Raw genomic sequence first — 12,121 nt, forward strand, 5'->3', positions numbered from 1 at the left:
GGTGTCCAGCTTCTTGCGTTTTAGGAGCTGCACTCATCCGGGCAAGTGGGGAGTATTCCATCACACTCCTGACTTGTGCCTTGTAGATGGTGGACAGGCTTTGGGGAGTTAGGAAGTGAGTTACTTGCCAGAGGATACCAGCCTCTGACCTGCTCTTGTAGCCACAGTATTTATATATGGCTAGTCCAGTTCAGTTTCTGGTCAATGGTCACCCCTGGATGTTGACGGTGGGAGATTCACTGATGGTAATGCCATTGAACATCAAGAGACAATGGTTGGATTCTCTTATTGGAGATGGTCATTACCTGACATTTGTGTGGCGTGAATGTTACTTGATCCAGGCTTGGGGTGACAAGTGGCATGTCCAGGTCTTGCTGCATTTGGACATGGACTGCTTCAGTATCTGAGTCGTCATGAACATTGTGCAATCAAACATCCCCACTTCTGACCTTATGGTGGAAGGAAGATCATTGATAAAGTAGTGAAGATGATTGAGCCGAGTACATTACCCTGAGGAACTCCTGCAGTGATGTCCTGGAGCAGAGATGATTGACCTCCAAACACAACCACCACCATCTTCCTTTGTGTTAGGTATGACTCCAACCAGTGTACAATTTTCCCCCGATTCCCACTGACTCCGGTTTTGCTAGGGCTCCTTGATGTCACACTCTGTCAAATGCAACCTTGATATCAAGGGCAGTCACTCTCACCTCACCTCTGGAGTTCAGCTCTTCTGTCCATGTTTGAACCAAGGCTGTAATGAGATCAGGAGCTGAGTGGCCCTGGTGGAACCCAAACTGGACATCAGTGAGCAGGTTATTGCTAAGCAAGTGCCGATTGATAGCACTGTTGATGAGCCCCTCCCATCGCTTTACTGATGATCGAGAGTAGATTGATGGGGTGTTAATTGGCCGGGTTGGACTTGTCTCTTTTTTTTATATATATATAAAAACGCAGATTGTAATCTGTCAAGTATTTCTTCACTTGACCTCTGGTTACCAACCCTGCTACCAGCAGGAACATTTTCTCATTTTATCAAAAGCCCTCATGATTTTGAGCACCTCTTAAACCTTTCCTTGACCTTCTCTTTTCTAGGGGGAACAATCCCAGCTTCTCCAGTCTCCCCACATAACTGAAGTCTCTCATCCCTGGTACCATTCTAGAAAATCTCCTCTGCACCCTCTCCAAGGCCCTGACATCCTTCTCCAGATTTCCCCCAAGCAGCCTGCTTCTAATTTTAAGGTTCTGGCCCCTTGTTCTAGACTCTTCCACCAGAGAAAGTAGTTTATCTTTAGCTACCCTACCAAATCCTTCCTAAAGTGCAGTGGCCAGAATTGAACACAATATCCCAGCTGAGGCAGAACCAGCCCTAATCTTTTTCTAAGAGAAAAAGGTTTAGCATAGCTTCCTTTTCAACTCCATTAATAAAACAAAGAATCTCATGCACCCCAGAAAATACAAAACACCCTTTTCAACTTACCCCACCACCTTCAAAGATTTGTGTAAACACAAACTTCTGTTCCTGAACCCACTTTAAAAACGGACCATGTTCATATTTCCCCTCTTTCCATCTACAAAAACACTTTTGTCCATGTATTCTGTTTTTTGTATAAACTTCATGTGTTGCAGGCAAAACAGGAGCCTGCTTATATCATTCCTTAATTCACTTACCATCATAATCCAGCACAAGCATTCGTACAAGAAGAATGAAGGACAGAAATCCCAGGAAAATGAACCCCATGAAGAATAATTCTGTAATATACAAAAAAGGTTTTCACTCAGAGACCTAAAGGCTACAGCCACTGCAACTTGCTATAAGCAATGCCTTTTCTGCTCGATATCGTCTGATGAAAAGCTGGGACTTATAAATTCTCCAAAAATAAATCTGCATTTAACCTGTTTACAAATCTGTGTCTTAAGACTTGGTACAGAAATAGACGATCTGTTGGAGAGAAACTAGCCATTTGGCCCAAGCTAGGCTGGTGGTTAGACTCCCCATAAACTGTTCCTCCCCTCCAGGAACAGACTTTTGGGGATTTCCACTCCCTTTTCTACAAAACACTTCCTGACATTCCCCCGAGCAGCCTGCTTCTAACTTTAAGGTTCTGGCCCCTTGTTCTAGACTCCTTCCACCAGAGAAAGTAGTTTATCTTTAGCTACCCTATCAAATCCTTCAAATATTTAGCATTAAGTCTTCTCCCAAGACAATACCAGCCTAGTCTGTGCAACTGTTCTCAAAATTTAACCCTCTTAACCCTGGTACCATTCTGGTGGATCTGCACAAAAGCCAATACATATTTCCTGAGGTGCAGAGTCCAAAACTGAACAGTTACTGTGAACAAAATAAACCAGAAGTGAAGGGCACTGTTTAGACCAGTTAACCCACTCCCTCCAGAAAAGGAAAATGTTTGCATTGTTTATTCTAACCATCATATCACTGCCTGAAGCAACCGTACTGCACAAGTTAACCTTCAGGGAAAAACCCAACTCCTGTAAAAAGATGGAGCTCATTCCACAACAGAACGAGAACTTACCTGTTTTTAGGTATCTATGCCCGAAGAAGCAAACAAATAATCCAATGAGCCCGACAGAAACAAAAAATATTTTTGTTGAAGTTCGTTCTAAAAAAAAAATGAAAAATGCCAATGAGGATGGATGATTGCAGAGTTCCCCACACAGTGAGCGAGTACAAGCTAAATACTACACATAGCAACATTTCAACACTAACCATTCATTACAGCCTCGTATCTAGAGGCACCTGGTCACAAACCTATCAGCAAACCAATCTGGACGATGTTATCAACAATGGTGAACAGAATTAGGTTGAGCCAATCTCACGGTAAAACTCATTCATGCCTTATCTCTAGACTGACTATTCTGGTGGTCTGCTGGCTGATTTGCCATCTTCCACCCTATACAAATTGCAGCTCATCCAAAACTGCTACCTGCATCCCAAGTCACACCAAGTCTTGTCTACCCATCATCCTCATGTTTGCTGCACAACCCAAGCTTCTGATCTGGCAGCATATCAATTTTAAAATTCTCAACTTTAGTCTTTAACCCCCTCCAGCCCACAACCCTAAACACCTGCCCACCCCACAGCCTACAACACTCATCCAATCTCCAATTCTAGCTTCTTATACATCCCCAATTCGTCCCACCATTGGAACCTGGGCCTTCAGTTGCTCTGGGCCAAAGTTCTGGAAGTTCCTCCCCAAATCTCCCAACCCTTAAAAAAAAAAAAGACCCAACATCCTCATGTGGCTCACTGTCTAATGTTTGATAACATTGTGAAGGGCCTGGGGACATTGTATGTTTAAAAAGCACTATCGAAATGCAAGTTGTTCTTGTCGAGCTTCTCCCTAACCCTTTCTGCTTCTCCCAGTCTCATGAGAGACTGTCCAGTTTGGAGTTGCCACACCATTCTCTGTGCTACAAGCTCAATTGTTTGACATGTGGTGCGAAAATGTGTGCTAATTAAATTAAATTAACAGCTCTCACTGCCATGTTGCTGCTACTGAATGGCTGCTCATTTCATACTGGACTTCCAGGAGAATCTTCAACTTCACAATGCTGACCATGACAAAATAAGTGACATAAGATACCCACAAGCTCCTTGCCATTTTTGGTCTGTAATTTCTCAATTATAACTTGGGCACATTTTAGCATTAGAGAAATTTTAAATTTGCACATACATAAGGTGTAAAATCAATTGGAACCATGTCATAACCTTATCAGTTACAGCACAAGTTCTGCCCCTCAGTGGGACAATAGGGAGCAGGGCCGGGAAAACATTAGTCTTAAGTGTAATAATATAATCTGGTCACCTGATCTCTGCTACAAAGGTGAAGGGACCTTTGAACTGTTACCACACGCAGCAACATTTTTTGGCAAGTTTTCTGCTAGTTGAAACAAGAATTCAGCACCAAGGAGTATTAGAAAATGAGTCAACTGATTTGAACCAAAATCAAACAAAATCCTTATCCACAGGCCATAGCGAGAGAGAACTGCACATAGCAATTAAACTCAAATATATATTTGCAATCAATGAGAGTCAATATTTCCAAGGATGATCATCCATGCTTTCTCCCAGTTGGCACACACCAGAAGGTATTTTGTATCCAATGACTTCATATCACCAAGCAATTTGTATTCAGTTACTAAAGATTAACATGAACAATCCCCCCACCATCAACATTGTGTTCACCAGTCATAAATACTGCGGCTACAAGAGCCAGAGGCTGGGAATTCTGCAGAGTGTTAACTTGACTCCTGACTCCCCAAAGCCTGTCCACCACCTACAAGGTACAAATTCCATTACACTCCTGACTTATGAGCTGTTCCCACTCATAAAAAGGATCAAGGACAAGAGGGGACAGGTTTAAAGTGATTTGCAAAAGCAGCGTGACGTGAGAAAAATCATAGTGAGTGGTCTGGGTCTGGAATGCACTGCCTGGAAGTGTGGTGGAGGGAAGTTCAATTGAAGCATTCAAGAGACATTGTTTCTATTCAAATAATCATCCAATGTGCAAGGGTACGGGGAAAAGGCAGGGCAATGGCCCTAGGTCAATGCTTATTTGGAGAGCTGGTGCAGGCATGATGGGCTGAATGGCCTCCTTCTGTGCTGTTAAGCTTCTGTGATTCTGGAATACTGCTCACTTAACTAACACTAGATCTCAGCACTAAATAACACCACATCAGGACAGCACATCAGGCAAATCTTTAAAAGGACAGCATTTCTGTGCAATTCAGCACAGTTACTTTAGTTTCGTAATCAGGTTCGGTCTCGAGAGAGACCAGTGCTGGCAGTTAGAACAAAGCTGAACACTTAAACCTGCACATCATTATCAAAAGAAAAATAACAGAACAATTATCTTCCCGCTTATTCCACCAGGGGCTCTTCTGCCAACTAACGCAACTGGCCTGGAATGGACTTCCCAACCTTCCCCAGAGCTGCAGAAGGGAGGAACGGGGATGAAGGGAGAGTGAGAACAAATGACTTCAAAAATCCCCAACACTGCTTTGATGGCATCACTGCCTTCATTGTGCACGTGCAGAGTTTGAATGGCGGAACAGGCTCAAAGGGCTGAATGGCCTCATGCTCCTCAAACATGCCACTATTGTCAATTACTATAAAGCATTGACACTGGCAGAACCAAAAAAAAGGGCCATAGGGGCTCTTTCTGCACTCAAGATTTCGGAACATGGAATGCTTTTGGAAATTAGGACGAGAATAAAAAAAGTGTTAATTTTGTAAATAAAATTCATGCAGTTATTAAATTGTGCAAAACCAAATTCCCAGCATCAATGATCAAATTCACCACTTAGATTATCTTGTAAACTTCATCCTTTGTTTTATTGAAGCTGAGCTTGCCTTGAAATGTGGGAACTTGCTAGCCTGAAAATGTTGCCTGAAGTTTGGGAGATTTGAAATGTCCAGTAATTGCCTAACAGGAAGTGTAGGGGCAAAACAGCTGTCGAGATCCCTAAGCGGAGCTAGCTTCCAAAGGAGACCAGTATCAGCAAGGGAGAGGAGAATGGAGGGCGGGGGGAGGAGGGTGGAGAGAGGAGGAAAGGAAGGCAGTTTTGGAACCTGCTGAGAGAGATAATTGGCTGCCACGTACAGTTCAAAAAAGAACGAACGTCATTGGCTGCAAAGTGCATTGGGTCATCAAGGTCCTGAAAGCTTATATATAAGCAGGTTCACACCCCACCCCACCCCAATGACTCTGACAAGAAGGGAAAAAGTGAAGAAAGGCAGGAAAGTAGGAACCTAGATCTCCTTCTCTTAGCTAAAATATAGGTGTTACAGCCAGCTAGAGATTCAATTAAACGTTGGAAGCTCTTCAAGCCATTGGCCAAGTGAACAATTTGATACTTACTCTGAGTGTAGCAATTGTCCAGCTTGTCTGTGAAGCTGCAGCCATATGTATGGGCAGGGGTATAAGCTGCTGATGTGTTCATCTCTGGATCCTTAACAATAATATTATAAATCACCCCTTGGCCAGGTATTGAGGATACAGCTACACTAGCCTGATCTTGTGCGCCCAGACTAAAAAGCTGAAATAACAGAAAATAAACAGTGAAAATAGGTCATGGTACACAGTTTCAACCACAAGCAAGCTCACTTCCTATCATGAAGATAATACAACAGCTTCCAACTGTTGAGTAAAGCAGACTTCTAGCTCAATTTGTGATATATATTCTATCATTTGTTTTAATTTAACTACCCGAGTCACTCATTTATTCTAAAGTCCACAAACCAGCTTGACTGGGCTGGTAGCACCCAAGGTCGAGAGTCTAACTCCCATTCCACAACTAATTAATTATTTTCACTGGAACAGAATACTTGTGGATCAAAACAAATCAGACAGTTTGACTTTAGGTCCAGGGAAGTCACGAGTTAATTTTACAAGAGATCTTCATTCAAAAGTCATGAAGTGGATGCAAGATGGCAGATTTGAGTCAGGAGGCATGAGACAGGGTAGGAGAAATTTGGACATTCTCTCATGTCCTGTGCAGGAGCAAGCAGCCTGGAGAAAAGCTTTCTCCAATGTGATGTGAGCATCAAGTGTCTTGGGATAGACTTGTCAACCCCTTCCCCCAGGCCCAAAGGAAACAAAATGACACTGATCTTCCTCCCTCTTCCCCCATCCAGCCCCAAGAACTGCCGAATTCAAGCAGGACACAGGATGCCAGCCCTGACAATGGTGCCTCCATTCCTCTAATTTGGAGAAAGAGTGGCTCCATACTAATCAGATTATAGGCACCAAGTTGAGTGTTGGGTTGGAGGTTGGAAGACAACGTTCAGGTAGACAGAGGCAAGCTTTGTAATGTTTATTGAACAGATATTTGTTTGATATCAAATAACTCTGGAGAATCAAATCTGTCCACGGACAAATCAGGTGATCATCACAATATTAGCTGTAATTCAGAAACGTTGGATCATTGCTGCTCTACATCCGGATGATTTTCCCCACTTAAGGGCTAAAAACTAGAGGCCATAATCAATCCAATCAGGAATTCAGGAGAAGCTTCACCCATAAGGAGCGGGCTAGGGGAACAGAGGTGTTATTATGGCAAAGGAATGGAAGGGTATCTTAACAAGGGTTAGGGGAAAAAACCTTGGAGCACACAGCACCAGTATGAACCTGTTGGGCTAAATGGGTTGTTCCTGTTATAAATTCTACACTGGCAGTTTTGGCAATATTCCAAATTGTGATCCAACACTAAATTACAGTATGTTACAAAGTTGCTGGGAGAAACTTGTACAGCATGCACCACAAACTTCATAAGTAATCAATATTTAATATTTGTGAACTTTCCATCTAGAGAATGATAAATGTTATGCCAGTCATAATCCAAGTACTCTTTTGAAATCACTCAATCTTCAGCCATGAATGATAAAAAAATTCATTCACCACAAAAAAAGGGAGGGGACGGGAAATGTTACTCTTTCATACCTTTACTCCATTTGCTTCCACATGTTGTACCTCAGCCATCTTCTGAAGAGAGGCAAAGAGGATCTTTTCAGTCATGTCAGTCTCTGGTAGAAAATACTGATAGACATCGTATTGAAGTCGTGATCTGGGCACTTCACCAGCAGAGTCACACAATGGTGGAACCATTCCCCTATAACAAAGACACTTCCTGCCTTTACTTCGAACAAGAAAACAAAAACACAGCTGCTTCCACTTTGTCTCATTAAAAAGGGATCACCAATCTGAAACACACTTTCAGGCTAAATAAGGATACATTCCAGTCAACATTCAAGCCATAATTTACCAGATTTTTACCACAAATTGCATATGATTGTACACAGTTCACAGCAGGTGTCTGTTGATGTGGTAATGTATTCATTTAAGCTATTAGTCAGTTATTTGGGAATAACAGGATTTGACCACAATATCTTTCTTTCATCTCTATAAACAATTTGGGAATTGAAAAGAGGGAAACCAGTTTGTGAAAATCAATAGCAATTAACACAATGTTTATTGCGGACAGTATGTAACTTTGGTGACATTCCGTGGTGAAAGTTACATGGCAGTGTGTTATTCATCAAGTTGGCTTGTATGTTTCCACCAATAATCAGTAGAAGAGGATCAGTTTATGTTCAAGTAACAAAGACATCCTCAAATCAGGAGAATGAAGCAGTTTCCTTCATCTTCAAGTTCAGGGTCAGCACAAGATGGGATTTCGCCAAAGGGTAAACCCAAATAAAAAAGGTTGGATTAAGACAGGCTTGCATTTATATAGAACTTTTCACATCCTCAGTCCCAAAGCAATGTAGTCAACTGCCGAAGTGTAAGATATTGTCAAGGTGGGAAATACAGCAGCCAATAGCATCCAGCAAGATCTCACATTAGCCATTTGATAATGGCCAGATTACTATTTTTAAAAAAAAAAAAAGTTGGTTGAGGAATAAATATTTCCTAGGGAACCCTGCTCTTCAACAGTGTCACCCAGGGGGGGCACTCAGCCTCGGTTTAACATCCAATCCAAAACAACCAAAAAAACAGCACCTACAACCATGCCAAGTATCACATTGTCAGCTTGGATTTTGTGCTCAAGTTTCTGGTCCACAGATGACTGCTGCAGACAAAGAAAAGGGATTCATGGGGTGAATTCTCAACACTGCTGCTTTTCATTACAGACCTTCCACTGCCTCATGCCCACCCCTACCAACCTCAACACATCCATTGCCCCTTGTACAAACCTCACCTGGCTATTCAACTGTAGAAATCACCACAAGCAAGCCCTTTGCAGTTTGTGAGCGGCAATTCCAGACCAGGATAGCCAGCACTGCTAAAATCAGAGCCAGCTTAACCCCTCGATAACCACAGGTTGGGGGGGTGGGGGTAGCAGGGAGGAGGAATGGAGCCAGCACCAAGATTTAGTTAAAACAAGCCAAGAGTCTAATCTAATTTAAATCAGAGGCAGGACTTTAAACTGACCTACAGTCACCAGGGGTGCTGACTACAGACAAAAACAGATTAGTGCTACGTTTCTTTTTACTTTTAAAGAAACGACACACCTCAGGGTTATTGGAGCATTAAAAATAAAGTGAAAAAACACATTCCCAAGAGATGAATCATTCCAGATCCAATCCTGCTGTCACCTAAATTTCCATCAATATATAAACACAAATGCTACATCTACTCTGATAATTAAGGTCAGTTATGAAAGTTTCAGATTTTTTTTTAAAAATCCCTAATTGTTTCCTGGTGTTCAAATCAGTTTAAATTCTTGACAATTAGGAGCCCCTGGTTTGTAGATCAAGATGACTATCCCTCCAGAAGAAAGAAAAACCAACGTATTCATTTGCACTCACTGTCCAGGTGGTGTTTCCTACTCTGGAAGCAGAGTATCTTGGCAGTACAGAATTGATGAAAAAGACAGACATGTCACTGAAGCTTTACACCTTGCCCTCATCAGGAGGGACAACACTTAACCCACTATTCAAATTCTGCTATCCCGATCATTGTGTGAGACACGTCGAACAAAATGGCAAATGGGCCAAAGCTCTCCACTTTCAGACCTGAAAAGTGCCCAATCTATCAAATTACCCTAGAATAGCAAGTATCTCAAATCTGAACAGGTTAAGCAAGTTGTTTCACGCTGCTGCTATACAGTGGCGGCACGAGTGGTATTTGTCAGCAGTCCAAAAAGACATCCTGCCTACCACACAGCTGAGAAGCAGAGTGTATGAATTTCAGTTGACGGTGTGATGCCCGGTACATAGGCTGTTATATCCCAATGATTGGCTGATCAAATCAAACAGCATGTTCCTTTGGCTGTTCGTAGTACAGACCGAACTAAACCAGCCAGCGCTTGCAAAATCCAAAACAAAATGTCTGGTACATGCAATTTTGCGATTGGCCAGCACTTGCTCAACAAATCAGAGTACACTAACAGCCAATTTAAGATAATTAGCGGAGCTCGTAATGTGGCTCATTTACACTTGCTAGAAGTGACAAATTCATACACAGGGACCTGTTCTCTGCAAACAAAAAGAACATGTTCAAGCCTTGCACCTTTTTTTGAATTACCCGGGAACTTGGGGTCCCTATAGTCCCCCATTGCTTTTGTCATAACAACACCTTGGCCAGAGTCGACTTAACAACCAATCAGCACCTGTTTTCCCCTGTAGAATAAATTGTTTGAAATTTGGCATTTTCGCATTTGCCCTGGTGAGTCCAAGATGAAAAGATTCAACAGCATGTCTCCCTTTTCAGCAATATTCAAGATCACAACCTTTTCATTAGCAGGCTCAAGGGGTCAGAGAGGAGTTTTATAAACCAAATGGAAAGATTTTGCTCTGTTTTAATCAGATTATAAAAGAGACATTTTGAACCCAGAAACAGTGCGTCAGCCACAGCTCACTGGTTAACAGGGAGATTGTGGGTTTCGAGTCCCAGAGATTGGAGTACAACATATAAACTAGGGTGACCTTTCAGTGCAGTACTCAGGAAGTGCCATACTGTCAAAGGTACCATCTTTCAAACGAGATGTTAAACAGAGACCCCATTTGCTCTCAGGTGGGACGCAAAAGATGCCACATAATTTTGAAGAATTATGATTAGTATAGTAACCAAACATCACCAAATTAACTAGTCATTATGAAGAAGTCATATGGACTTGAAACATTAACTGTTATTCTCTCCACAGATGTTAGACCTGCTGAGTTTTTCCAGCATTTTCTGTTTTTGTAACTAGTCATTATCACTTTTCCATAGTGGGGCCTTGCTGTGCACAAATTGGCTGCTGTTCATGATTGATTGAAATGCTTTTGATGTCAAAGTCATGAAAGGCAATATGTACTTGCAAGCCTCATTTGCAAAAGCGCAACATTAGATCAAAGATAAGCAAAACAGAATGGAGAACACTGCAGTTACTCTAACTGTACCTTGCATATCCAATATTAGCTGGATGAAAACTTATTGTGACTTCATACTGGTTGTACTGCAAGTACACGTTCGTATCAACATTTAAGTCAGACTCCAGACTGCATCCACCTGGTACAGGATCTGCCAAAGTGAGTTGTAAGAAAGTTAGTGTAGGAAGAGTTGTTTCCTGACATATCTGTCTTAAATACGCAATAGCACCATCAGGCAGTGGGGAGAAATCTTGGATTTACCTAGTAGATTGTAGGGGCAGTTAGTAATAACCTAGTAAAGTTTTAGGAGCCTGCATTGTGGGCCCAAGTCGGCCGTGTGAGACTTGAATCCACAATTTTGACTCAGAAGCCAGGGTAAAAATAGTTGCTTGGTAGCACAGAACTAGAGTATTGCTGAAAGAGGCATGTTGAAGCTTTGTCTTACAATCAATCATCAGGACAGACAAGAATGCCAAATTTGAGGGGGAGCAACAATTTGTACTGTATGAGTAAAGGGTGCCGATTGGTCAAAGCATTGCCATGGCGAATGCACCAGGGAACATTGTCCCCCATACTGTTAATTTTTTTTTAAAAAAGTTGCAAAGCCTGGACATGTTCATTTTACCTCAGATTTTCAGCATCTACAGTTTGAAATTGACTATTCTGGTTGCCAACAGAGGCTTGAAACATGTAGGGCTCCTGATAAGATTGCAAATCTAGCATTAAGATTACATCAATTCATGACATGGAGCAGTTACATTTTGTCAGACTTAACAGTTTAAATAGATCAGCAAATAAGCAATTTAATAATTTACACAATGTAGATTGGGTTTTGTAACTGTCAAATTTCTGCAGCAGCTACACGCATGAGAACTCAATTCAAACAGGGGAATATAATTGACCCTATTTCTCCAAACTAGGGTGTCTAAAGCCAGACCTTACAGGAATGAGATTAGGAAACACTTTTTACCCAATTGGCAGTAAAGTTTGGAACACCCTTCCACATTTACTGCATAAAATAAGGGCACATGGTGTAGGGAGTAACATGGATAAAGGATTGGCTGGCTAACAGGAAGCAGAGCATTGGCATAAACAAATCATTTTCAGACTGGCAAGCTGTAACTAGTGGAGTGCCACAGGAATCAGCGCTGGGCCCTCAGCTATTTACAGTCTATATCAATGACTTAAAAGGGACTGAATGTATTGTAGCCAAATTTGCCAATGACACCAAAATAGGTAGGGAGT

At 41.9% G+C, this 12,121-nt stretch overlaps 1 protein-coding gene across 3 annotated transcripts in view; it reads right to left on the reverse strand.

The window, feature by feature from the left end:
• The window catches only part of tm7sf3 (transmembrane 7 superfamily member 3), a 58,104-nt gene that overhangs the window by 10,933 nt on the left and 35,050 nt on the right, over positions 1-12,121 (reverse strand). For all 3 annotated transcript variants that reach the window (XM_041216055.1, XM_041216056.1, XM_041216054.1), the window contains 5 exons: positions 10,907-11,027; positions 7,464-7,632; positions 5,883-6,060; positions 2,535-2,621; positions 1,672-1,752 (listed from right to left, as the gene is read on the reverse strand). In XM_041216055.1, coding sequence (XP_041071989.1) covers positions 1,672-1,752; positions 2,535-2,621; positions 5,883-6,060; positions 7,464-7,632; positions 10,907-11,027 — 636 coding nt within the window. The remainder of the gene's footprint in view (positions 1-1,671; positions 1,753-2,534; positions 2,622-5,882; positions 6,061-7,463; positions 7,633-10,906; positions 11,028-12,121) is intronic.

The sequence above is a fragment of the Carcharodon carcharias genome, chromosome 21 (genome assembly GCF_017639515.1).
Source record: "Carcharodon carcharias isolate sCarCar2 chromosome 21, sCarCar2.pri, whole genome shotgun sequence".
NCBI classification, from domain to species: Eukaryota; Metazoa; Chordata; class Chondrichthyes; order Lamniformes; family Lamnidae; genus Carcharodon; species Carcharodon carcharias.